This window comes from Syngnathus scovelli, chromosome 1 (genome assembly GCF_024217435.2).
Source record: "Syngnathus scovelli strain Florida chromosome 1, RoL_Ssco_1.2, whole genome shotgun sequence".
Classification (NCBI taxonomy): domain Eukaryota; kingdom Metazoa; phylum Chordata; class Actinopteri; order Syngnathiformes; family Syngnathidae; genus Syngnathus; species Syngnathus scovelli.
In genome coordinates, this window is record NC_090847.1 from 25058924 (window position 1) to 25086144 (window position 27221).

Consider the following 27221-nt stretch of genomic DNA (forward strand, 5'->3'; position numbering starts at 1 on the left):
GTCAAAATGATTAACTTTTTTAAATTATATTTTATTCCAGTTTGATGAGATGCTTTCAGAAAGAAAAGAAATTCACATTGATTCTTGAAATATACATTCAAACAGCAAAATTTGACATTTTGCATAAATATTTTAAAACATTTGACCAAGCAATGAAATGAGTACAACACGCTAAAATAATTACCTAAAATGATCACATAATTACTGATAAATTGTCATAATTTTAATTTGAAGAGAAGTCATAATTTTGAGAATATTGCCATATTTGTGCGAAAACAATTACTTTTGAAAAGTCTCAAGAGAAAAAAATAATTACTATGTAAATATGAAAATAAAGGCATAAAATTCTGTGAAAAGGAAAAAATTTTATGTGAAAATATGATTGTCTTTTTGCAAAGTCATAATTTACCCAAACTAAACTCTCATGAGGACAAAAGTCAAGTCTAAATATTATAGGAAAATAAGTCCATGTATTAGAAGAATAAAATACAAGTCATAAATAAAGGACAAATATGTAAACATTAAAATAATAAAATTGAAACATTCGGAAATAAGTTTAAGGTAGGTCAACATGGCTTTATGTGCTATGGCCAGTGTAGTATAAGCACTGAAATGAGGAGAACACACTAAAATAAATATTTGAAAAATAACTCACATAAATAATGATCCAAATAAAACCAGTGTTAAGACTTCAGTTTGGTTGCCATATCCTAATCTAGAATACAAAACACCCTTAAATGGTCCGCAATTATCAGCTACCGATGTGCTCCAGCACAAACACCTGACATTGTCTTTTAGCAACCTGGTCCGGTGAAACGAGACTTTGCTCTGGAGTCGTGGCGAATGGACGCTCCACCATGCTGCCGGTCCTGCAAAGGGGCAAGCGTTAGCATTAGTGAGAAAATCGGCTATGTTAGTAGCATCTAATGTTAGCATCTTTTGCGATCTTTCGTACCTGACGTGGTGTGGTCTGGGAAGGTGCGGCTGTTGGGAGAAGCTCAAGGACCGTTTGACGTTGTCGACTGAGGCTTGCGTGCACCTCTGGGGCGATCGGGGCTCCTCGGGTGGCGCCGTGAACTGTAGCTTCATTTTCATGTGCTGACTTAACTGAGGTATCGGGAATGCATCCGACAAATGAAATCAGTAAATTGTCAATTATAAATTAAATATAAACTTAACGGCACACGATGAACTGCAATTACGAGATAAAAGCGAAGGCTGAAACGTTTGACAATGCAAACGCGGTTTGCTGGCCCGTACCTCAAAGAGTCCCGTTTCAAGTATTTGGAAGGCGACGGTAAAAGAAATGTTGGAGCCTTTCTTGCTACAGCCAAGGTTGCTGAACGGAGACTGGCACACCACGGCTGTCACCTCGCGGTCTCGGTGGCTTCCTCCTCCTGCGTGACCTGGATGAGCGAAACACAGAAAGGGAGCCGGCCTCCGGACTGGGCGAGGCTACGTGCTGGGAGAACTCACCCTGAAAATTCCAGCGCAGCCGGACAGACAAGAAGTCGCGCAGGTTGTTGACTAGGGTGTACTTGACCGGAAAGCTCTGGCGAGGCCTTACAACCCTCGGGCAGGAAGCGATCATCACCAACCGAGGACGATTCAAGCTGATGCTCGGCAGTGAGTAAAAAGTGGCTATGTGCCTGGCGGGAAAATGAAGGAACGTTAGCATGTAGCATGTGGTGCACGCTAATAGAGCGCTCACCTCGTGTGGGGGGGTGATGACGTGTGCCATTGTAGCACAGCAACCAGTGGAATTTCCAAACCCTTCACACAAAACATACAAAAATACACCACTCACAAAAAATCAGTCTGCATAAATCATGCCATATAGTGAGTGTCGGCTGTATACGAAACAATTCAAAAGCACTGCTGCTGGTGCTTCAGCCTCTCACTTCACTGGAGTCGTGGTCTTCTTTGTCCTGGAGCTGCAGCCTGAACAGGAAGTTGTGCTCCTCCAAGGTGCCCAATGTGCTTGGGAGAAGCGAACACTCGCTGTCCACGCGGTAAAACGACGCCATGGTCACCTCAGCTGATCGGTGGCTTTGGCAGCGAGAGAAAGGTCAGATAAGGGGGAGAAAGGCACCTCAGCCTTTTCACTTACCAGACATTGTCTACGACCAGAACGGAACCGTCCGGCATCATTGGAAGGTAGGACGAGTTGTAGTTGGGAAGGATTCTCACGTCTGTGATGCAAAGCTCCTCACAAGAGGTACCGTTCAAAACTGAGGGCGAGAGGGCGGGGGCGTCAAAGCCGGAAGACTCATGATAACATGCATGGCTTGGGAAAGAAAACGCCTGACCTTTCAGGAAGGTCAGGTGTTTTCCAGAGACGGTCAGGTGCTGACACCCGACACTGGGGGGTGGCAGAACATTCAAAGTGGCACTGACTAGAGGAGGAGGAGGTCATAGAGCAAAGCTTACAAGTTAATGCACATATTTGTGATGTTGTTCTTTTAATGAATGTCATTTACGTAATGGGTTCCAGATGCTAGACATATGGAGTGATTATTTTTACCCTGCGCCTTGAATTTGTTGAGGTCCTCTCGGAAAGTGCGTGCAGGCGAGCAGAGCTGCAAGACTCCGAGGTAGCCATGTTCCCTCACTTCCATCTGGTCTTCATCCTGCTCCCACACGCTCACCACAATCTGGTAAAAGCACAGTAAACCATTTTGTAAAACTTGTAGTCACGCATCTAATTAGTCTGAAAAATGCTCAGCCATATTTCAACATCATTCTCATAATGACCCATTATTTTCCATGTCTTTGCGTTTTTTTTTTCTAAGTTGAGTTATTTTTGTAATATTTAGTCTCACTTCTATTATGTACCATTGTAACTTTACTCCTGATAATTATGACTTTCTTTTAATGTATTGTGACTTATTTCTGTTTGAAAAAAACTAGTTATATTCAACACAAATGTAAATGGCTGTTCTTCCTATAAAAATAATTCATTGATATCTGGGAATTGGCAAAAAAAAACTGACCTTGGCTTGAAGTGTGTCAACGGGGAGCTTGTCCAAAGTAACCTTAAGACTGAAGGAAATCTGTTCTTCTGACAATGAAATTGACTGCAGAAAAGCAAATTTCAAGATGTCAACCTTCAGTTGAGGAATTTCAATGCCACTTTCAGCATTTATAGAATGGGAAAAATACACAAATGCAAACTGAGAAGTCACACAAAAGGCAATTACGAGCCACGACTCATACGCAGGTACAGGCCACGCCCCTTAAAGGTACACATGCAATACACAAAGAAAGCAATTATACATATATAAATATAATATATATAAATTATATATATTTATATATATTATATATAAAAGTTTCAGCGGTCAGGCTTACTTTGACCGGTTCCATCCTATGACGTGCATTGTTGTGGTTGAGAAGCGGGCGGCACTCTACGAATTTGCGGGTTGCACTGATGCTTCTTCTTCTGTGGTGCTCAAGCAAATCGTCACCTTGTTGGTCCTCCTTCGCTTCTGTTTCTTCTTCTGCGTTGTTATTAGGGTCGATCAGACTGTCGTCGAGAAGGGCGCCAACGGTCGCCACAGCGAACAAGTCGCCCATTTGCTTTGCCCTTAACAAACTACCTTTACGCAGAACCACAAGAAAATGGACCGTCTCCCCGAGGTAAAAGTGCGTTCTCTGCCGAAGAGTGTCGCATTCCGCCGGGTCCACCAGTTCCCCCGCGGCGGGAAAATACACACTGTGTTCAAACAGCGGCTCCATGGCCGTCGAAAAAGTTGCCCTAACTAACCATATGTTGCCATGTAAATAAACATGGGAAGGCGGATGTAGTCAAAGGCGGACACGCGGCGAAGACATACGTACGTACCGAAAATGTGGCAGGGCATAGAAAAAAAAAAAGTCTGCAGTTAGTTCGCGTTTAATGGTTATTTAGTGATAAACAGAAGAGCGGTTAATCGATGCGACTTTGGAGCGACTAGTTTGTACCAGACCAAAGTAATCAATGGACGAGAGCCAGTTGATTCCGATGAGCTGATTGGTTGAAACGTTATATTATTAAAATTATATTGCACAAGTTAGGTTTGGGTCACGGTGTAAGATTTGGATAAAACCACAACCTAATCTTTTTAGCATTTGTCATTATATTATTGTCATTATTTACAAATTGAAATGATAAAAGAGGACGTACTGCCTTGGTAAAATATAATTACTTTAAAAATAATGAAATAGGATGTACTGCCTTGAACTAAATTGATAAAATATACTTCCTTTTTGTAACATTGACGTGTTGGATGTTTGCCTTTTAGTGTGGTCTGGTGCGTGACACCAGGAACTGGATTGGTGTGTGGCGTCGGGACGTCAGTTGTGGCCTACAGCAGCTTTTGGTGAGTGTTCCCATTTTGTATCGACCCTAACGTGTCGTTGTAGAAGAACAGAAAAAGTTAACAGTACTCTGTTGTCCGTTGGTGTGACTTTTTATTTTATGGACTTGAACACTAAAGTCATTGTCAGCTTGAATATTGAGAGTCCGGTGACAAGTTATCAATGGATGCATTGTTGGGTCCACCAAACCATGCGGTGATTAAAAAAAAAAAAAAAAAGAGAACGAGAGAGAGAGAGAGAGAGGACAAGTATCACATGTTTTGGCTTCTCTGGTGGCAAAGTATTCCTCCAATGGTGACTAAGGATGTTTATTTAGTGCGGAGTACTGTGTGTTTATGAAACAGAAGGCCTTCATTTGTAAGCATTATTAGAATATTGAACATCAGACTGTACAAATAAATACTCAGCAATAAAATAATACTTTAATAAATAATTAAAAAGGCTGCTTATTTGCTCATTTGAATTAATTGAGGCACGGTGTCTAAAAAAACGGGGGGGGGGGGGGCACTATTTGGGAAAATTTGGTATGTATTTCTTGAGAGGATTCCTAAAAATGTCTCAAGAGTTTAGTGGTAATGAGCAAAAGGCTTCAGCTGTCTTATTGTCATAATTTGATGAATTAAAAGCATGACGATTTTTCAAATATTCCCACAACATACATGAATGTTCCTGTCGTTCACCTTGCTTTACAGCTACTACATTCTCGTAGTCATTGTTGTGCAACACAGTAAATGTACTTCATTGTTCCAGTCTGACAAAGTACCTTTCTAAATAATGCTTTTTCTGGTGCGTTCCGTGTAAGAGTGTGACATTATTCCTGATAACTTTTAAGACTCTTTTCTTGCAGTACCTTAACTTTATTCACATAAAATAATCAACGTTGTCTGGTAACTTTCTTTTTCTTGCAATATGACTTCATTTTTTTGCGACACTGCAACTTCTTGAACATTTTTTTTCCATTTTCTTATTTTTCTCATTTCTTTTTCCTTGTGGCCTTAATGCACTTGTCCTTATGTCCTTTCGTTGAAGACAACAGTCTTGCAGTTGGAAGCATCGACAAACAAAAGTTGGGAAAGTGGAATTACAATGGAAACTTTTCGTTCAAGCTCAGCCCACTTAAATCGTTGGCCGCTTCTTCCTCCTCACTACGGACTCGTTTCGGTTGCGGCTCAGTAAGCGACTTCCGTCCCAATCCCGCGGCTCCTCATCCCCTGTCCTCCCTCCCGGGTCCCGTCCCTTTTCCCCGGTCCGGGGTGGGTCTTGTTTGAAAAAAGACCTATCAGAAGCTAACATGGGGCTCTGCTGCCCCGGCGGGGCGTGCAGCGACTGTGCCTGCGGGAACTGTTTGGCGTCCAGCGCGTCTTTGTACTGGATCTCGGGCCGGATCATCCTCAAACAGGCAGTCCTGGTGCCGTTGTCCAGCCCCGGCTGCAGCTCGTAGCCCAGGATCTTCACCAAGCCGATCTGGAAGGGCCTGATGGTTTTGTCTCGGATGCGGTGGGCCTCCACGGGCTTTCCGCCGTCCCGCAGGCAGACCCCGGCGAGGGCTTCCCGCCGGCTCCGCAGGAGAGCCACTTCTCGCTCCATCCGGGCCTTGCCGAACGCAGCCACTTCCCGCCAGAAGGTCCGGTTGAAGGCTTGATACAAGTGCCAGTCCAAGGCGTTCCACTGGCGCAGCTTCTCCCGCTGCTGCTCCGTGAGGACCAGGTTGGGCGGCGCTTTGGCCTGCGAGCGCCCACCTCGAACTTTTTCCGACCAGCCGTCGGCCAACGCACCGACGCCTGCGCCGTCCTGCTTCTGCTGCCGCGCGTTGAGGCTGAACGACACGACGGCATCCAGAGGCCAGCACAGCGCGTGCCGCAGGAGTATCATGGACTGGTCGAAGAACTCGGACACCAGGATCAGCTTAAAGGTCTGGCGCACCACAGCCTCACCGTGGCGCGCCAGAACCGCCGAGAAGTTGGCGTTGTTGTCCATGCCGAAGTCGAACCACAGCAAGTTGCGGGCGTAGTGGTTGTTGCGGGCGCGGGGGTCGTAATACTTGCCGGGATCGTCGGCAAAGTCACCCAAGCCTTTGGCTTTCCGGAAGGCTGGCGCCACTTCTTTGTAATAAGCGAAGGACGACTCGGCCAATGCCACCGGGTCCCTGATGATGGAGAAGTAGAAGGTGTCTGCAGGCATCACCTTCTCCACCTACGAGATCACCGAAGACAACCACCGGAAACTTGGAATCAGACCATACTTGCACTTGTTGCCATCAAAATTATGACTTTTGCTCGTAACCTTTTTCCTCATACTATGACAATTATTTTCTCTTTTTGATCTTTTTTTTTTTTTGTCTTTTTTGTTTTGTTTTACCTCATAACGTTGCATCTCTGGATGAATCATAAATATTTCCAACTTTTTCTTTTCATTTGGTCTTTTATCCCATATTTAGTTGTTCCCATCTTGCCACGCACTCACCTCCGTTTTATGAAACCTCATGTGGTTGGCCATGATGTGGAATTCGACAACTCGAGGGCCCCTGTAACCTTTGACCCTGTGGGCATTGAAGGGCAGCGGGTAGCCCAGCTGGTAGCCCAGCGGCAGGGCAAAACGCAGGCTGCGCTCCTCCCCGAAACGGTAGAGCATGTTGAGCACAGTGCTGCTAGCCGTCTTGTGGGTCTTGAGGAACATGATGTGCGTGTGGGGCCGACAGGGGCCCAGAGACGGACCTTGGGCGTCAGGGGACGAGAAAATGGAGCGAGCGGCTGGCTGGGTGCTGCTGGCAAAGACGGAAAAAAAACGTCTTTGTCGTTACTTATCTATTATGCCATTTTTTTTTCTTTACGTTATATTGCAAGTGTATTTGTACGACTCGCTAGCGAAACAAAAAGCAAATCCCCGCTTACCTCTTGCTGAAGATAATTCCCAGCAGTTGTCCGGCAAAAGCGATGGCCACGAAGAGCAGCAATGCTTTCCACATCCAGCGCGGCCCCAGCCAGCCGCGCACCAGCCCTCGCAGCATCCTGCCACATACAATTTGATGTCAAATGCTAAAATTGATACCAAACTCAATTTTTATGTCAGTATGGTCTGTTCAAACTGTCACAAATTTTTCATCCATCCATTTTCAATACCGTTTATCCTAATCAGGTGCTGGACCGATTCATCTGATATTCCGTTGTCCCGCAACCATCCTTTAATTTGCGTGTGTGTGTTTTTAATATGTCTATGGCCTATTACTAAATGGTCCGCAAACTGGGCCGTGGACCAGGGGTTGCAGACCACTGCAGTCAGGGGGCCGAAAATCCGATAAAAAACAATCGGCACTGTTGCGCTATTTTCTGGAATGTCTGCTGTACGCTCACTTGCTCCTTTTTGCTCCTCTTATTTATTTGTTGTGTTATTTATTCAGCACGCTGTTGTTTACTTGATTGTCTATTGTCGGCCATGTCTTGTCACCGTGGGATAGCGGGGAACGAAATTTCGGTTTCTTTGTGTGTCTTTGGCATGTGGAGAAATTGACAATAAAGCTGACTTTGACTTTTGATCCACCTATTTCTCACAACCTAAAGTTGGCAATTAAGATTGTGGCTTTTTGCCGTGTAACATTACGACTTATTCTAAAATATTACGACACTGCCACGTTTTTCTAGTTACCTTCCGATTTTTTTTCCCCCCCACACAATACTTTATTCTTGAAACATTACAACTTTTCGGGAATGTGACTATTTTCTATTGAAGTGGTATTCTGTCACATGTGGACCCAGAAGCAGACATGACAATGAAAGTTGAGAATTAAAAGTTTTGGTCAAGTATCAACAGAAAGCGGACATTGCACCTGGAAGAAAGCTCGACGCACTGACTTCCCTCAGAGTAAACTGAGTTTATATACTGTAAAACCTCAGGTCTGTATGAAAGATTAATGGTTGACATAACAGGATAAAACGTAGAAGGGAACGACAACTTTGCAGCAACTGATACATTATGGAATTACGCTTATAACTTGAAAATATAACATAAAGCATAAGGTATCAGAAACGTCATTGTAAGTGATACATCGAGAAAGGACCAGTCACATTCTAGAAGATATTTTTTCAATTACACATTATTTCCTCACCAAATAACGCTTTTGTTCTTTCTTCGTCACGTTACACCTATTCTCCTAACATTTTAATCATTTTGTAACACAAGGTTGCTTTTTCCCCCGCACAATATCACCTCTTACTCATGTGAGGTTGCGACTTTTCCCCTCGTAACATTAAGACTTGTATTTTCATGTAATTTGACTCTTACGGTATTCAGATATTTTTTCACAGTATTGCAACGTTTTTTGCTTTAAAAAAAAAAAATGTACAGATTCCAGGACTCGGTGGGTTAGATTTAAAAACGGAACGGGCCATTCTTTGCCCACCTCAGTTTTAAGAATAAAATAGAGGGGGGGCAGAAAAAGGCCTTTGCGTGAGAAAGAGGGGGAGGGAGCCCCCACTCCCCACCCCCTCTATCTCTGCATTTATTTCCCTACACAATCCCAGCAACGCAATACCACCGATTTTTTCTTTTATCCTGCGTCGTCCCCCGCCCCTCTTTTCTGCAGAAAGCGAAGGCTACCTGGCTCTCCGTTTGAGAAGCATCGCTGTGTTCCCGGACCGGTATCGGCTGCGCTGTTCGTGTGCAGCCGCCGGGAGCTCGGAACATCTCGCCGCGGGGATGAGGTGAACCGGGCCGGGCCTGGGGTTTGGATAGGGAGCGGGCCAAGACGTCGCAGACGATGTGGATTTTATCTCCTGGAGCCGCTTAATTGTACACGCAAGAGATAGATGAGTTGGCGGCGCGCGAGCGAGACAAAAGATGCCGATGACTTCCGCTTACTTACAAAATAAAAGCTGAGCGAGGGTGACATGCACGTCCGTTTACTTCCAAAATAAAATCATTCAGCCTGTGGCCTCATATTTTCTCTCTGAATGTTTAACAAACCATATTATAACATTTTAGAAGTTTTTTGGGGAGGTGCGGAATTTACATTATTTCCCAAAAAAGTATATATTTCTTTGCTATGATACGGAACGACACAACCACAACTTTTCTGACTTTGTGACTTAAATTAGAACCTTCTTCCTTTTTGTATTATGCAAGCGTTTACTATTCCTGAGCAGCATTAACCTGTGTCCATTCAGACTATATTCCTCCTGCAGGATCAGTCAAACAAGATTACTCCCAACTGTTGTGCCAAATGCTTACACCATAAGCTGATAAGTGGGGAATGAGAACTGGCCTTAAAGCAAGACGCAAGCATCGACAAGAAGCAACGACACCAGCACTTCCTTCACGGAGCTCCAGCTTTTACCCACATTTCAACATGTCTGTACTTGGCCCCAAAAAGTTTGGAACAAAAAGAATGTGAAAGTTGAAGCACACTGGAAATCAACGCTTGGAATGTCTTGCGTAATTCCACATTAATTTTTCACTGATGTTAATTAATGCCAGATTTACAATGATACCATCTGTAATCGTCCATGGAGAATTGATTTTTCCTCATCCCCATAAACTAACTGGATTGGAATTTCTGACACAATTTATGCAGAAAGACAGCATTGCGTTTCACCGGACCACAAGTGCCGCTCTTACTCGACAGCTATAATGGGCCAAAACCCTCCCCCAACAAGTCTGACTTGAAATTTCACACACAAATGTGCCCCGGTTACTCACCTGCTCTTGGAATTTTTTGCTGATGTGGCCTGCAGTCAAGTCCTCATCTGCATATGGCAGCCAGTTAAAGTTCATCTCCAGAACGCACAAAGAAATATTTGGCTGTGCAGTATCCCGTTAGCGGCTAAACATACGTTTATTCCCCTTGGAGTCTCCATGCGAGACTTGAAACCTGACCACAAGCTTCCACAACCCCCCACTCCAACAACATGTCCCCTCTGTCCTCTTAATCCAGCCTGTCAGACTAAATAAAGGCTCAGAGGAAGTGTTAGGAAAAACGGAGGATTTCAGATACTCATAACAAAGTTTCTATTTTATCCTGTCAAACACGAAGCCGTTGTTTTTATTGGGAGATTTATTACAAAATATCTTCAGACACACACAGACAGAAATGTCCCATAGCTATTGAGAAAGCAGAGAATGGAATCACATAATTGAGCAATAAGGAGAGCCAAGACGATGTAGCAATGATTTCCCAAAGTGTCCATTTCCAATTGTGAAACGGAGCTCAAGTCGATAACGCTCGATGGCGTAGATGCAGGTCGTCTCGTCTTTCAGGGTTTATCCGGCTGGCTTACTGCTGAAAGACGCATGAAATCATCTTGGTTATCATCACATCGCAGTCGGCAACATTGTTATTAACATTGACAAACGATGTCATCACTGATTGATTTTTTTTTCTTCAACTATATCAAATGTCACATAAACACCATATTGTGATATCATTGGCAAAATGTTGCGATATTGTTAAGTGGTACAATTTCCACCTCTAACACCATTGACACCATTTTTGTTTTTGTTTTGATATTCCAATATCAAGTCAAGTCAGTGACATGACTTGACTTGACTTGATATTCCAATATCACTTTACCTAGTTACTCTAGCATGATATCACCATTGACAACATGTCATGATGTCACAATCAAAGTCATTTAGTAATTGCCTACCTCAAATTGACGTACCGTACGCGTTTTTTTTTTCTTGCAATACACATAAGCACCGTATAACGATATCATCGGTAAAATAATATTGATTTTGTCCATGAATCAACACAATGCTGATTCTTATCCCCACCATTTAATTTGACTCCGCTAATGAAAAGCGGGTCTCCGGGCCCCTACCTCTTTTCCGGTACAAGTGCCACAGATGCATCCGAAAAGCCCGTTGATCATTTGAATGAGACAGAGGATCAATTCAAGGGAGGCCGCCGCCAAAAGGGTGGAGAACAGCCCCACGTTGAATTCAACGACATCCTCGGGGAGCTTGCACCATTTCCACATATCCTTATCTGTCAGGTAGCTCCCAGTGCTGCAAGGATAGGGAGCATAATATGTTTCTTTTTTTATTTCTTGACATCCCATTTCATTTTATTACTGTAGTGTCAGCAAGTATAGAATTATGATTATTATAGAGTCATGCCATGCAAAATTGGCGGATACCTGTTCGCAAAGGGAACCCCCCATCTTGGAACGGGATTTTTCTGATTGCTCCAGTAGCACAGTGGACCGTTGGAAAGCCCGAGGGCAGCCGTGCTCAAGCTGTATATGGCCCCGACCACGCCCGCAGCCGCGAAGCCGATGGACAGGAACATCTGCGTCGAGTGACATTGTGTCAAATGTGACAAGCTTTTTTTTTTTTTTTTTTGCTTTAGCTTTTCATGTGCTCACCCCACAGCGGTTGGCACAGCATTTGCCAGAGCTGGTCAGGTGAATATGGATGGCAGGAATGAGGACCTTTCACATAGAAGCAGAAAAAACAAATGGTATTTAAAAAAAACAAACAAAAAAAAAAAAAGGACATTTGTCCTCATCAAATTTTATTTTGCTGGAAAACAGGAAATTTGCTATTTTTGTTCCAATCACCCATTTTAGAGACATATTTCCGTAGCAATGTGAAATGAGCTGAGCCACCAAAAATGAACCTATACGGATAAACACGCAGTAAATCGTCCATTTTGAGTCAAAGCAGCCATTTTAGGGTTGTTTTCACCATTTTTGCCCATGCGTGTGGACGGAGCTCGGTGGCGAAGTATGATTTATCAAAAAGCTTGAGGATTCAGCCCCAAAGCCAGTTTTATTTCGCAACATGAAATTTAATAACCATGTGTACCATAAGCAAAGCCACAAAAAAAGTCTCGTCAACCTATGCACGAAAACATAGGAAGTCTGCCATTTTGGTTCAAAGCGGCCATTTCGGGGTCATTTTTCTCCCAAATTTCAATAACTTACCATTATGCCTCCCCCGATCACTCCCCCCATGTATTTAACTTCCTCAGTGATCCGGGGTTTTCCATCACGATCCTCGGCCGCATATTTGGTTTGGAGGTCGGGGAAGAAGAGCACGATGTTGCAGATGATGGACAGCAACGCCAGGATATAGAGGGGTATGGCGATGACCTTGGCGCACGCTCCCGTACACATCTTTGCAGGTGAACACACAAAATGACACAGAGGGAATTCCTCTGTCAGCTATATTACTATTTATGTGATTTGTCCTTTAGTGTATGGGTGGGTGGCTGGGTGTGGAAAAAGGTGGAACGATCGTTGATAAGCACACACAGCCTGATTAGATATTTTATGACCTGGACTTTATGTTATGGGAGTGTGTAACGACAGCGTTTCCATGAGTCATAAAAGTCTACTCTGTTTGCTTTGCACCTTTTTCCTTACCAACAATACATGTTATAAAGAAAATTATTTGAATATTGTAAGATTAAAAAGGTAATCATGAGAATGAAGTTGTAATTATTACACAAATAAATTGATCAAGAAAAAAGAAGTCATAATTATTCTGGAAATAAAGATTAATGTTAAAAATGGAGAAATGTGACCCAAGGCCAGATAAGTAGAAGAAAATGGATGCATGATTTAAAAAACTCAAAATTCATAAAAACATGATGCTGTGATTTCATGTAAAGAAAAAGTTGGGATAGTGTTTTTTTTTTCTTGATCGTTTTAATTTTATACATTTTGATTAATGGAAAAAAATAGATGTTTTTAAAACATTCTTGACAGTTAAGACTAAAATTTAAAACATGTAATTTACAAAAGATAGCTCAAAATTATTACAGAAATGAATAAGAAGAGCATATTACAAAAATAAAAGCTATACTGTTTTTTCAAAACATATTTTGTAATTTATTAGGATCATTTATAATGTATTAGGAACTGTGTTAAAATATTACAATGACCAAGTTGTACTTTAATTCCTAAAAAGTTGTGATATTAAGATTTTAAAAATTTTATAAAACAAGTTATAATCATGACAGATTAGGAAAAGTGCAAAAATTACATGGGGGGGAAAACTCAATTTGAAACAGGTTTATATGGTTATGAGAATCAAGCAGTTTTTTCTGGAAGAGGAACTGCTCACAAGCCAAAGCACACCACACCAAAATGCAAATCCGACGTATCCAAATACTTTTTCAAGCAGCCGTACACTGAGTAGTTATTATGGGATTGCGCAATATGTAAAAAAAAAAAAACCTGCATAGATACTTTCCACAGTGTTTGTGTTGTAATTTGATGATCTTATCAGTGAGTTATGGTGCTATTTAGATGTATAGGGTGTGTCAGCGTTTATACTCACAGTTGAAAAACACTGAGGTTATTTGTCCGGGTTGTGTAAACAGTTTTAAGTGCCTGGCAGTACCATTCTGGAAGAGTTAAATTAGGGTGGTAATAATGTCATGATATCACAGAAAAGAATTTGCTAAATGACAAAATAATTTTTGCCAGTCCAGAATAAAATGTTACTGGAATAGAGACGTGATGGTTTGTTAAACTGAAAATTTGTCAGACGTTTTTTCCTCATAAAATTACAAAATAATTATCGTGATAGTTCCATTTAATTTGTACAAATCACAACTTCATACTCGTTTGCATTTACACTTTTTTATAAATTCTTCATTTTGCAAGACCATCGTAATGAGAACCTCAAATTATGAGAATACTTGGATTAATTCCATGCGGGACAAACACACAAGCAAGTAGTACAAACAAAGGTCTTCTATTATTGATTAATACATATAATATTTTATTGTCAAGCACCTGACTTCTGATTTCAGGAATTTCTAAGGACCCGAAATGGTAGGCCGTGACCCGGTATGATGACGTCAGCCGTGCGGAGCGCCTTTTGGCGGCTGGTCTCCTGCACGGTGGGGTTCAAACTCAAGTCCCTCCATGAGTCGTCATCGTCGCAGCAGTCAAAGAGGTCCCCCGCTACGAGAATCGTACCCACCGAGGTTCCCTTCACTTGGACGCTCACGTCTTGTCCGCTGTGGCCTGGGCTGGGAACCACACACACCTGGAAGACAGGTGAGATGCTTGGTATGTTGAATCTGAATTTTTTTTTTTCTTTTCTAAAAAGAATTATATGATAGTTGCACAAAAGCGAAACATATTACATGACCATTTTTTAATGTAGTTTCTTTATGTGGAATTTGTGTGATTTTTTTTTGCCAAGGAGGGTGGGTTGATTTTTTTTTAAGTGGTGCTTTTATGTGCTTTTTAATATGGATATTTCGTTTTTGCGTACTTTTTGAGAATTTTTGGTAGATTTTTTGTGTGGGTGTTTTCTATGTGGATTTTTAGATGATTATTTTTTTTTTCATGTGATTTTTACGTGGATTTTGATGGGGATGTCTGTGGTGCATTCTGTGCGATTAATGTGGGTTTTGTTTGATTTTTTTCATGTGGATTTATTTCTTGTAAAATTACAAAATTTCCATTTAAACCAGGTGTCTTACGTGCTCGTCCACGACGTGCGCGTGTCCTTGAGCCATCTTATTGGGCCAATACACGTCCCCTCGGCTGAAGTCATGCCCTACAATGACGACGGCGGACGGGAAAAGATTGAGGTTCCCCACGTGGTCAGAATGACCATGAGTCCCCACGACTATCTGGATGTCCGTGGGATCCAGACCCTTTTTTCGGAGGCTTTCCACGAGAAAGTCCCTGTCCCAAGGCCCGCCGGTGTCCACCAGGATGTTGTTGCCATCTCTTGTGACCAGCGTAACGGTTCCGTCGGCACGAAACGTTCCGTTGGTCTGTGGGTGGTAGTAGCCCACCTTCAGGACCGACACTGAGTAAGGTTGGCCGGGAAAGTCCAGTTGAGTTTCACGGAGAGGGATTTTTTGGATGTCAATAAGGGAAGCCATTCACTTCCACTCGGCCGCGCTGTTAGTGACGTCATGGCCGTCGCACTGTTTGACGTACAAGTAGCGAATGTATCGCCTGCCTTCAAGAATTCCAAATTCCAATCTGAGAAAACATATCACCTTTAATAACAATCCAGTCCGTTTAAAGGGTGTGTTAAGTAACAATCTTTAGACTTTAATAGGCTTCTATTATATGACATAAGAATAGAATGTCCGGTAAAAATACTTTTTATTTTTACTCGTGAATTAAATTACAGACTCATTACTTTTTTACTTTTGCTTAATTCTTTGGGGTATTATGAGTATTTTACCAGTTATTTTTATACACCCATTTTCGGATTAAACAGTTTCGAGCCACGACCCGTTAATTTGCCTTCCTTTGTCGCCATCGTGCGGACAAGAGGCGTCACTGCCGCAGCAACAAACAACTTTGCCAAGGGAAAAAACGTCATCTTTGAAAAAAAGTAGTCGTTTTCGTATATAACGAGACCTATAATTCTCGTTGTCCTGTATGTATAATAAATAAGTCATTCGTGGGAAAAACGTTGGCACGACTAAGATAAGTCAGACAAAGTTAATGCTCCCTGAGCTTTATTTTGCAATAGTTCATGTTTAATCTTAAAACTATTGAAGATATTTTCTCATGGTCAAATTGCTTCAAGCAACAAGAACTTGTCCCCATTCAAGTGTAGAAAATGTAGAATTTGTTTGTGTGTCCCATGACAGTTTCCGTGCAGGCCAGCCATCATGTGTGCGTTGGCCACTCAAGTCTTGTCAAGATTTAGAAAGAAGCTCCTTGCGACGTTTTGGTGTAATCCTTGAAGTCAGTGTGGATGCTGAACATAGAGCAGACTTGTTTGAATTTGCATCGAAGTTTCTCCATATCCTCCTGCAGCTTGGCAGATTTGGGATCATCACAGTTTGTATTTTGGATCAAGCACAAAAAAGACTCAAGGGCTTTAGCGCGTTTTCGTAGTTTGGGGTCTGATCCCTGTTGAAGAAGACATTTCCACGTAATGGCAAATCCGTGATAGAAGGAAATCTCCGTGGACAGTTTCGCCCCGTGAGAAGCTCCATGTCTACGGCCAGTTTGCAGACCTTGGTACGTCCCTTTCTCGAAGCCTTCTTGGTAGCCCTCGCCACGGAATTTCTCCTCCGCCATGACAATACAGTCAAATATATCGGTGTTGTCAGGCTCAAATGCCATTTTCGGAATAGTTCGTTTTCGTCTTCAGTCAGCTCGCAATCGTTGAATAGTTGAGCGCATTTGTGACGTAATCGAGAGGCGACGGAGTAGTGAAACACAAACGTGAACAATTATCTAGCCATCCATTCATTGCTTCAGAGTGATTTTTAAGCAAAGCCACGGGTTGATGGTTACTGGGATTCGCTTCATAATATATATATTAGCCCGAATTTCAGTTTTATACGGAATATTTGCGTCGATGCCATTGCTGGCTAATAGCCGGTGTTACATGTCAAGTTGCTCCCATGTTATTTTGCTCCCCGTCTCGAGTTACGACTGTTATTGTAAGGCGAGTTGCGCAGTTTTGTGTTTTACGACTGCAGATTCGTTACAGCGACTTGGAACGTCCCTGATTCCAAAACTGTTCAAATTCTCAATAAAAACGGTGAATGAAACGTCTCGTTTGTATTTCCGACTGGCTGCAAAAAAAAACAGCAAACACTAAAAAAATAAATAAATAGGAAAGTCATTAACAGGATTTGAACCGTGATGCAAAGAAATAAGAGTAGTTTGAATAGACCCTGAACCGCTGTGCTATCGTTACGCAGAGCAACTGCAACAGAAAATGTTAAATATAGCCAACAACACTAAATTACCTCGTTTTATTCCATCAGTATGATGAAGAATTGAACTGCAAACGCATCCAAAATGAAAAACTATGTCACGAGTGTTGCAGAGTTAATGCTGATGACTTAGAGTTCAACAAGTCTCTGGTCTGCTTGAGCTGCTCCATTAAACCATAGTGTGCCAAGCTACGTTTGTGAGGCTTCCATAGTGTAGTGGTTAGTGCTCTGGGTTCCCACCCAAGCCACATGGGTTCAAATCCGGGTGGGGCCATCAAAATGTTTTATCATGGAAAAATTTGCAACACAACCCTAATCCTAGCTCTAACTCTAACCCCTAACACCGCCATTTTCAGGTATACCTAATCACAGGCCACTTTATTAGGGAAATATCATGGTCAAAGGTCACAGGCGTCAAGCTCTAGTCCTCGGGGCCGCGTTCCAACATGTTTTCCAAGTGACCCTCGTTAAGCGCAGGTGCGTGAAAACTTTTAGCTTCTTTCACGTTCAAAAGGAGCTAAAAGTTTTCACGCACCTGCGCTTAACGAGGTAACCACACGGACACTCCATTAGGTACACCGCCATTTTCAAGTGTACCTAATAACAGGCCACTTTATTAGGGAAATATCATGGTCAAAGGTCCCAGGCGTCAAGCTCTAGTCCTCGGGGCCGCGTTCCAACATGTTTTCCAAGTGACCCTCGTTAAGCGCAGGTGCGTGAAAACTTTTAGCTTCTTTCACGTTCAAAAGGAGCTAAAAGTTTTCACGCACCTGCGCTTAACGAGGGAACCACACGGACACTCCATTAGGTACACCGCCATTTTCAAGTGTATCTAATAACAGGCCACTTTATTAGGGAAATATCATGGTCAAAGGTCAAGTGTCAAGCTCTAGTCCTCGGGGCCGCATTCCAACATGTTTTCCAAGTGACCCTCGTTAAGCGCAGGTGCGTGAAAACTTTTAGCTTCTTTCACGTTCAAAAGGAGCTAAAAGTTTTCACGCACCTGCGCTTAACGAGGGAACCACACGGACACTCCATTAGGTACACCGCCATTTTCAAGTGTACCTAATAACAGGCCACTTTATTAGGGAAATATCATGGTCAAAGGTCACAAGTGTCAAGCTCTAGTCCTCGGGGCCGCATTCCAACATGTTTTCCAAGTGACCCTCGTTAAGCGCAGGTGCGTGAAAACTTTTAGCTTCTTTCACGTTCAAAAGGAGCTAAAAGTTTTCACGCACCTGCGCTTAACGAGGGAACCACACGGACACTCCATTAGGTACACCGCCATTTTCAAGTGTATCTAATAACAGGCCACTTTATTAGGGAAATATCATGGTCAAAGGTCCCAGGCGTCAAGCTCTAGTCCTCGGGGCCGCGTTCCAACATGTTTTCCAAGTGACCCTCGTTAAGCGCAGGTGCGTGAAAACTTTTAGCTTCTTTCACGTTCAAAAGGAGCTAAAAGTTTTCACGCACCTGCGCTTAACGAGGGAATCACATGGACACTCCATTAGGTACACCGCCATTTTCAAGTACCTAATAACAGGCCACTTTATTAGGGAAATATCATGGTCAAAGTGAAAAGTGCCACATCCGCCTTGACCCCCACTTTCTGATTGGCTGGTTGATCTGTGACATCACTCGGACACTTCATTAGGTACACCGCCATTTTCAGCTGTACCTAATAACAGGCCAGTTCATTAGGGAAAAATCATGGCCAATGCTTAACTGAAAGTGAAAAGTGCCACACCCGCCCTCACCCGCACTTTCTGATTGGCTGCTTGATCTGTGACGTCATTTGGACACTCTATTAGGTACATCACCATTTTCAGGTTTGTTCGCAAAGATTCACGAGTGAGTGACAGACAGCGTTGCTGCTATGCCAGCCGACACACGTTATGCCGACATTGATGTTTGAATTTTGTATTTGTTGGATTGTAGTTGATGGTGTTATCATACCGAATGTGTTTGTGTTTGAATAAAAGGGAGAAGAAAAAAAATCCGTTATTTTGGGGGACACCAACTCATATAACAACGTAAAACACATATTGTCATATAAAGCAGATAACCACATGTCTGATTTTAATGTTTTAATTGGCGAATATAAAATTAATAATAATAATCTATTCTTATTTCTTTTCATCATGGGTTCAAATCCCGTTAATGGCTTTTCAATTTTTTTTTTTTTAGTGTTTGCTGTTTTTTTGCAGCCAGTCGGAAATGCAAACGAGACGTTTCGTTCAGCGTTTTTATTGAAAATTTGAAGTTTTGCAATCAGTTCCAAGTCGCTTGTGACAAATCTGCAGTCGCGAAACACAAAACCGCGCAACTTGCCTTACCATAACAGTCGTAACTCGAGACGGGGAGTAAGATAACATGGGAGCAACTTGAGGGGGACTCTTTACGCTGTAGCACATCCCAAGTCACGTGACTTGGCGGCAGGACAATGGCGGAAGAAGTCATTCTAGAGAAAGGTTCCTCTTTCATGGAACCTTTTAAAGGCGTCTTGTTGGCGTATTTGATACCAGAATTATGCTACGATGAGCTTTTTCTCAATCTCAATTTTCTACACGGTGAGTGACAAGTTTTGGATGCCATTGAGACTCTTAAAAGAGTCGCGAGCAAGAGATTGTAAAATCTAACTACTCGCCCTGTTGAGAATATTGTCTTTTAGATTATATGCAGTATATGTTTGGTTTTTCATTATGTAGTCTTTTTAAGCGGATTTACAAGCACTACTTACCTCGAATGCAAAACATCTCATTTTTTGAACTTTTGTGTGTTTCAGTACCATGTTTAAAGATTTTACTCAGCAAAGGCCTGGGGATTGGCATCATCCTGGGTTCAGTGATGGGTAAATCACTCAAATGCAAATAAACTGTATTTTAAAAAGTCTGAAAAACGTTGTCTGTTCATTTGATCCATTTTTTTTCCCATGTTCCCAGTGAAGCTGCCTCAGATCTTGAAGATGATGGGTGCAAAGAGCGGCGAAGGCCTGAGCTTTCAGTCAGTGCTCCTCGAGCTGCTGGCCGTCACGGGAACGATGGCCTACAGCATCGCCAACAAGTTCCCCTTCAGGTGGGATCCTGCTCGGGCCAGAGGGTCACAGAGCCGCCATGCCTTATTAAAGGAAACGTTATTTGGGTTACAACAGCGCTTGGGGCGAGGCGCTCTTCCTCATGCTACAGACTGTCACCATCGGCTTCCTCATTCAGCACTATAGAGGGAGAAGTGGCAGAGGTGAGGCTAAACATGAGCAAGTCACAATTTTGTTTTGGAAAGTTCTGAGAAATTCCAATCATTGCACACTCTAATAAGACATGGGGGGTTTAAAGTATTTTCGAGGTCCCTTATTGTCTTATATGTACAGTGCCAAAACACCGTAAAAGACGAATTTTCGAACGTGATCCTGTCGATTGTACTTACATTCCGACACAGACGAGACACACTTCAGACGAACTATTCACCACATTGTTGGGAGAGCGAGTGCACACACCACCCGGTTCTCAAAGAGAGCATTGACGATAAAAACGTTTTGGGGGGAGCAAAGTCATATATAAAAAAATTCATGTTAAGTGAGTAAATACTTATTTTGAGGACTGAGAATGCCGATTTGTTTTTGGCAGGTTTCCTTTTTCTGATCATATACTTGGGTCTGCTGGTCGCCGTGCTGTCACCAGTCACCCCCATGTCAGTGGTGACCACCTTGCAGGCCTCCAACATGCCTGCCATCATCGTCGGCAGGGTAGGCACACATCCACGCTAACCATGAAATTACAATTGGAAATAAAATCTAGATGTTGTGAAGGGAAAAAAAAATCAAACATTTGGAGGGATATTAAAGAATTGCTACTAAGTAAAAAAAAAAAACTGTTAAAACAATAATATAGTAAGTCAAATGGTTCTGAGCGACTCACTGTTGCAAATGTCTTTGTGTTGCAGCTGATTCAGGCAGTCACTAACTTCCGCAACGGCCACACGGGCCAGTTGTCGGCCATTTCCATCTTCCTGCTGTTCGCTGGATCGCTGGCACGCATCTTCACCTCACTGCAGGTAGCGGCCATTTTGTTTTCAAGGGCACTTTTGTCCCACTGGACCTGAATTGAATAGAACACTTTTGACGACACTACACATAAGAGGTTTAATTTGCATCTTCAGCCAGTGAATCCTTTTTCACCTTGTTGCAGTTTTTTTTTTTTTCTTCTCCCACTGATGAACTTGTTGCACGTGTCTGCAGGAAACGGGCGACACCCTGATGGCCTTTACCTATGTCATCTCCTCGGCCTGCAACGGGATCCTCGCCCTGCAGGTTCTCTACTACTGGAACAGCTTGGCCGAGCGCAAGAAGAAGAAAAAGAAGAAGAAGAGAGAGTAGGCAAATAATCCATCCCCGACTACAGAGCAACACGCTCGCACTGTAAGGTATCCAGGAAACTTGACCAGAAACACAGCATGCCCCCCCTCCCCCCAAAACAAATCCACAAAATAACATTCCTTCAAGTTGGAAATGAATTCTGATTGTGATCATGAATAAAATTGTACAAAGTTTGAATCTGATTCGCTGTCTTTGTCCATCAGTTCTCTCGCTTATTTGACCGGCTTGCGTTTTGTGAAGTGGCACGTGTTTCACATGTACCTTGCAAATAGGTTCTATTTATCTTATCGCTTATCTGTGTGTGTGCGTGTGTATAAAGTAGGGTGGAGTAGCGCACTCTAAGCACATATCTTGATAACTGGAAAAATATTAATAGCAAATCTTGATAACTGGAAAAATATTGATGATTGGTGGAGTAGCACATGTTAAATAATGTAAATAATGATAATTGTAAACATACAGTCCTTGCCCCCCCCCCCCCCCTTCCCTTGTAAATACCTGAGTTTATAAATTTGGCATCTTTTGAGGCTATGAAATGTGACATTTTTCAGGACACTATAGTATATTGAAATTGCTCAGGTGTCGTATTTGTAAAGGATATACAAGCTAATACATGAAATGATTTAATGTGCATTTGTGTCAGCACTTTTTTTTTCATTATCAGTCTTGTCCATCAAAGTAATAATGTAATGAAGGTACTATGAGATAAAAAAATGTCTAAGTAACATATTAAACATTTCAATTTCAAGCCCTACAATGGTTATCCCTATTAAAATACTTTTTTTTTTTAATCAAGACTTGTTATTTTTATGATTTACAAAACCCTGTTATCCAAGTATTAGTAATTTAGTAGATAATATTCTTGTCGTATTGAGTACTCTCACGATGCATCATAATTACATGTTGGCTATTTACAATGTGATTTGAGGTCCAACGTACAAGTGCGTGATAGTCGACTGAACTTTGAAATAGGTTTAATCATTGAAACAGAAGCGAAATGGCGGAGGTAAATCTTTTGCATAGCGGCACGTCTTTGCCTGATCCTTTTGAGGGGCTTTTGTTGGAGTATTTACTGCCGTCGTCATGTTCCGACGCCTTTTTCCGGCGCTTCAAATTTACAGACGGTGAGTGCAAGATGGCAAAACGCTAATGTGCTTTAATGATGCCGATGATTGCATGAGGAAGATCTGACCCAGAACCCTCCTCCCCCTCTTTCTAAATTAAAGTGCAAAAATGAGTGAGTCTTTCTCTTACAGGGCCATGTCTGAAAATTCTGCTCAGCAAATGCCTTGGGACTGTCATCATCCTGGGGTCAATGTTTGGTATTGCGCTTAATTTCTTTTTGCTCTTTCAAGCAGCTATATTTTGAGTGTAAATGTTTCAAGGGATTAGTTTGAATGCATTCAGATTCATTAACAAAAATAATCCATACAATATTTGATTTTAATGCCGAATTCAATTGCATGTGTGCCCTCTAGTGAAGGTTCCTCAGATCGTGAAGGTGATTGGCGCTAAGAACGCCGAGGGCGTCAGTTTCCTATCGGTGTTGGGCGAGCTGCTGGCCATCACCGGATCTCTGGCCTACAGCGTGGCCTATAGCTTTCCCTTCAGGTGAGGCCCGAGACGACGTCGGGTAGCGCCTGCCGGACATCCACTCACCTATCGCGTCGCAGCGCCTGGGGCGAAGCGCTCTTCGTTATGCTGCAGACGGTCGTCATCGGCTTCCTCATCCAACACTACAGTGGAAGAACTGGCAGAGGTGAGATGAAATTATACATGGTCATTTTTTGGTAATTTAAAAAAAAAAAAAGAAAAAAAAAAGCCTTACCGTTCTCAGGGGTCAAAGGTTAGGGGTCAGGGGTGAAGGATCAGAGGTCAAGGTTTGTGGGTCAAAGCTCAGGGGTCAAGAGTTATAATTTTTTTTCAAGAGTCATACATGGTCATTTAAAAAGCCCTGCTAAATATATACATGGTCTCGTTTTTTTTTTTTAAAAAAACCTTACTTTACATTAGCTTTAAAAAAAAAAGCCGTACTATAAATGGGCATATTTTTTTACTTTAAAAAAGCCTTTCCAGGCTTTATTAATTTATTTACAAAAAATGTCTTAGTCTACATGGTCTTTTTTTTTCTAAATAAGCCCCTCCCTAAACATGGTCTATAATTTTTTTAAACTTTTTTTTCTGAAAAGCGTTGCCATTTATTTATGCATTAGCTTTTTTTTTAAACCTTACTACACTTGGTCTTTTTATTTTAATTAAAAAGCCTTACTAATAAAGAGTTGCTTTTTTTGGTCATACAGCACTGTTTGTCCAAATTGAAGTTGTGGGTCTGGCGCCCTCTGCTGGTCACTTATTTGTGCATCTTGTCTGCGTAAAGGTGTGCTGTTTGTGCTGCTCTACTTGGGCGTGCTGTCATTTTTGCTGACCCCACTGGCCCCTGCCACCGTGCTCACGGCCATGCAGGCCTCCAACATGCCCGCCATCATCGTGAGCAGGGTCAGGCAAAACTTCACCCGGACTGACGTGTTGAGCTTTTTCCTTCTTTTTCTTTTTTAATCATGTGTGCAGGTTATTCAGGCGGCCACCAACTTTCGCAATGGACACACGGGCCAGTTGTCCGCTCTGACTGTTATTATTTTGTTTGCTGGCTCACTGGCACGCATCTTCACCTCAGTGGAGGTAAATGTCATAAAAATGGTGCCGTTATGTTCATTTTAATTCTTTTTTTTTTAATTCGAATCCTATCACATAACTGTCATGTTTTTAAATATAATACTTTTTTTTTCTCAATAAAGCTCTAAAATTAGTTCACGATAATTCATACATACGACGCTACATTTGTTTTTACAGACTTTCTCATGGTTTAGATATGCCAGTCTTAGGTCATTTCAATCCTCTACGGATTTCTTAATTTTTGATGCATGACTTTTGCATCCTCAGGAAACAGGCGACACCCTGCTGGTGGTCACTTATGTGGTGTCGGTGGCCTGCAACGGCCTCGTTGTCGCGCAGGTGCTCTACTACTGGAAGTCCACCAAAAGGTTCCTACAAAACCAGCGGGAGCAGATGCACCCTGTCGATGTTGTCCCAATCCCCATCAACACTTGCCCGACAGAATTTAAAGTCCATGCGAAGGTTTGCGCGTGCATATAGCACGCAGCACTATTCTGAGGACTGGGAAATGCGCAAAGCTGTGCAGATGATCAGCTTGGTGGACTCGGCCGTCTTGCAAGCCACGGAGGTGACGGACGCCATCTTACAGCTGCTCCAAGGACTTCAAGGTGGCATGGACAAGTACTTTAAGGACAACAAGAACCTGAAAAGATCCTTCAAGATGGAAGTGGTGGCTCGTATCAAAGAGGCGGCCAACGTGCTGAATGACAGCGTAGTGGAGCTTAACGCTATCAGGCAGGAGCTCCAGAAGGCCATTGGGAACTTTTAAACGTGTTTGTCAGTGATGAATATGGATTAGTTTGAAGGGCAGGAGCAAAAACGGCATCAAACGTCACTTACCTTTTGTAAATGGAACTCGTCCTTTTCGTCGCTGTCATTCTTTTGTGCCAATTTTGATTGCTATCCCATAAAGTGCCAATTTTAGGATTATATTTAAGCACCGCTAGTATACTGTCGTTGTCTTTATGTTTATATGTAGATTGACAAAAAACATTTTCTATGTTAATGAGAAATGTTCACTACTGCGTGTGTGTGACCAGTCAAACAGGCAGCAAATGTCCCACTCACCACTTGTGACCATCAACCTGCTCAAGTAGTTTCCTGCAAAAGAGAAGCAGACCATCATTTCATTACATATATTCATATACATTAAGTGGCTCATAAAGAAAGATAAAAAAAACCTGCAACTCAACTATTTGCAAAATTCACACAAAAACAGGGCTTAATACAATCTTGATTAGTTTATAAAAAGTGTACACACACACACACACACACACACACACACAAACACACGTACACCACACACACAGCTCTTTGTACTAAACTTTTAAGTCAGCCTCGGCGCTTCCATGACAACCACTTGTTGAAGCCTCGCTGCCTGTTGCTAGGTGACTGGAGCTACTGGACCAGAAAATCCCTCCATTGACACCCCCCCCCCCAACACACACACCAAACCCCCAACCACCCCCCATGGTCTCCAGCCATAACAACACTGTCATTTATCATTAATTTGACATGATTTTTAATTAATTCTAGCCTCAAATCTACTCACAGAGTTCTTCATGCCGGACTAGCATAAAAATGAGTAAATAACTAAAAATGAAGTAAACTCTTTACCGTTTAATAAGTTGGTCAATGTGAGAGAAAGTAGACGGCCAGCTTGTGAAACAGAAGCATAACCGTAATTGCTATTTCCTTATCAAATGGAAATTTTCAGACTAGTTTGTCAGTGACATCGGCAATGATATAATGGCAGTCAAAGTGGTGTCCTTAGATGCACTTTTTCCTGTCGGAACGGCAACTTTTTGTTTTCTTCATTATTTCCACAGCTATTTACAAAAACTGAGGGGCGGGGGTAATACATTTCGTCATACTTGAAAGTTTGCAAATGTTTCAAAAATAAAAACTCCATTGGGAGAAGTTTGGAATACTTTTGGCTGGAACCCCCCCCCCCCCTGTCTCTCTTTTTCCCGACCTCCGTCCCCTCCCCTCGCCGACCGATTAGCCGGTGCAAGGGTTCTGGCCCATTTCCATGTGAAAGGCGGCGGTCGGTGAAAGGGTTAAGCCTGTGAGGACCAAGCAAAGCAGAAAGCAGCCCTCATTTTCTGCACAGCGGGGGGGCCGGGAGATGGGAACAAAGACGCCTGAGGGAGGAGCGGAGACTCCGGCTTTACTATATGCACCTGCGTGCTGAAAGACGGCGGACAATGCGCCTCCGAAACGGCCAATTACGCGCGGGACATCCACCACATTTGTGTGCGCGAGCGTGCGCGTGCACACAGCGTGTGCGTGTGTTTGGGTGGGTGTATGTTCGTTGGGGGAGAAAGTGAATTTTAAAGAGGACAAAGATAAGAAAGTAAAGCTTTAAATCATTCCCGCCAGCATCCCCCCCCCTCCCATTCACCGACATGTTCCCATGCAGCCAAGGCGATGACTATACGTCATCCGCCATGTCGCGAAATGACGTCATGTTTAAAGTGCCAATACATACACACGTGGACAATAATAATAATTAACCAATGGAGATCAGGCATTTGTTTTGTATAATTCAACAGAATTATTTAAAAAATCGTTATACTGGTTTTTATGTACACATTGCCAAAGCAAAACTCGAGAGCCTTAAAACCACATGAATAGTAAACACATAAGAAGTATATATGTCATCCAAAACCAAAGATTTTTTTCATAACCCCCCCCCCCCCCACCAAATATTTAAATTTCGACGACAAACTTCATGACATCGTAGAAAATTCCAAAGACCCCAAAGGTTTAACATAGCACCAGAAAAGAGTTAATAATAAGTCACACTCGAATCAGTTGGATTCACAGACAGGTTTGATTAACTAGTCAACAAAGCCTGCCAGCCTAAAAAAACGAGATTGAATCAACATAGTTTTGCTCCTCTATTGCAAAAACCCTGCAACAAACACAATGCCACTTTAAAATCATGAACAAATAATATTTTTCTTTTACCTGAGAAAAGGCGCAGTGCAGCTGCTCGCCATCTTGTTGCATATGGCCATTTTGTTCACCTGTGTGTGCGCACCACACTTAATGGGACGCACTTAATTGGGGTCTGACACCATAAACGAAAGCAAACCGAAACACAAACTACATTTATTGTCATACACATTCGCGTACTCATGCTGGGACAGTTCA

General features: G+C 42.5%; 6 protein-coding genes and 1 long non-coding RNA gene across 11 annotated transcripts; 2 read left to right on the top strand and 5 right to left on the bottom strand.

Annotated features, from left to right (window-relative positions):
• Positions 1-10: 10 nt before the first annotated feature.
• trappc14 (trafficking protein particle complex subunit 14) lies at positions 11-4270 on the bottom strand. The gene is given in 11 exon segments (XM_049761201.2): positions 11-869; positions 956-1107; positions 1261-1444; positions 1446-1649; positions 1712-1773; positions 1902-2049; positions 2111-2231; positions 2310-2396; positions 2525-2654; positions 2994-3077; positions 3352-4270. Coding segments are annotated over 11 exon segments (1677 nt in total). The 5' UTR covers positions 3739-4270; the 3' UTR covers positions 11-751.
• Positions 3493-9292, top strand: LOC125993337 (uncharacterized). Its single transcript, XR_007490154.1, has 3 exons — positions 3493-3639; positions 4284-4361; positions 8939-9292. It is a non-coding gene; the product is annotated as an uncharacterized lncRNA (long non-coding RNA).
• Positions 4433-10311, bottom strand: gal3st4 (galactose-3-O-sulfotransferase 4). 4 transcript variants are annotated; one of them, XM_049761326.2, is made up of 4 exons: positions 10051-10311; positions 7251-7367; positions 6823-7120; positions 4433-6552 (listed from the first exon to the last, which is right to left on the bottom strand). In XM_049761326.2, the coding sequence occupies exons 2-4, from the start codon at positions 7364-7366 to the stop codon at positions 5476-5478; spliced, it is 1491 nt and encodes a 496-aa protein (XP_049617283.1). In that variant the 5' UTR covers position 7367; positions 10051-10311; the 3' UTR covers positions 4433-5475. The 4 variants fall into 4 exon arrangements, with proteins under 4 accessions (XP_049617283.1, XP_049617275.1, XP_049617271.1 ...); XM_049761318.2 differs by having other exon boundaries at positions 6823-7123; positions 10051-10310; XM_049761314.2 differs by lacking the exon at positions 10051-10311 and adding an exon at positions 8953-9094.
• Positions 10312-10387: 76 nt separating this feature from the next.
• On the bottom strand, positions 10388-12732 carry tm4sf21b (transmembrane 4 L six family member 21b). 2 transcript variants are annotated; one of them, XM_049761882.2, is made up of 5 exons: positions 12279-12732; positions 11718-11783; positions 11490-11641; positions 11172-11358; positions 10388-10627 (listed from the first exon to the last, which is right to left on the bottom strand). In XM_049761882.2, the coding sequence occupies exons 1-5, from the start codon at positions 12468-12470 to the stop codon at positions 10625-10627; spliced, it is 600 nt and encodes a 199-aa protein (XP_049617839.1). In that variant the 5' UTR covers positions 12471-12732; the 3' UTR covers positions 10388-10624. The 2 variants fall into 2 exon arrangements, with proteins under 2 accessions (XP_049617839.1, XP_049617838.1); XM_049761881.2 differs by having other exon boundaries at positions 10388-10630; positions 12279-12726.
• Positions 12733-13927: 1195 nt separating this feature from the next.
• mblac1 (metallo-beta-lactamase domain containing 1) lies at positions 13928-15334 on the bottom strand. The gene is made up of 2 exons (XM_049761877.2): positions 14798-15334; positions 13928-14355 (listed from the first exon to the last, which is right to left on the bottom strand). Exons 1-2 carry the CDS (start codon positions 15206-15208, stop codon positions 14113-14115), a joined length of 654 nt encoding a protein of 217 aa, XP_049617834.1. The 5' UTR covers positions 15209-15334; the 3' UTR covers positions 13928-14112.
• Positions 15335-15777: 443 nt separating this feature from the next.
• On the bottom strand, positions 15778-16719 carry lto1 (LTO1 maturation factor of ABCE1). The gene has a single exon (XM_049761933.2). The coding sequence runs from the start codon at positions 16413-16415 to the stop codon at positions 15990-15992; it is 426 nt and encodes a 141-aa protein (XP_049617890.1). The 5' UTR covers positions 16416-16719; the 3' UTR covers positions 15778-15989.
• Positions 16720-19364: 2645 nt separating this feature from the next.
• mpdu1b (mannose-P-dolichol utilization defect 1b) lies at positions 19365-25992 on the top strand. The gene is made up of 14 exons (XM_049752369.2): positions 19365-19587; positions 19803-19868; positions 19960-20092; positions 20169-20254; positions 20641-20759; positions 20957-21067; positions 21252-21388; positions 22383-22513; positions 22646-22711; positions 22868-23000; positions 23063-23148; positions 23767-23885; positions 23958-24068; positions 24330-25992. Exons 1-14 carry the CDS (start codon positions 19461-19463, stop codon positions 24540-24542), a joined length of 1638 nt encoding a protein of 545 aa, XP_049608326.1. The 5' UTR covers positions 19365-19460; the 3' UTR covers positions 24543-25992.
• The last annotated feature ends 1229 nt before the right edge of the window (positions 25993-27221 follow it).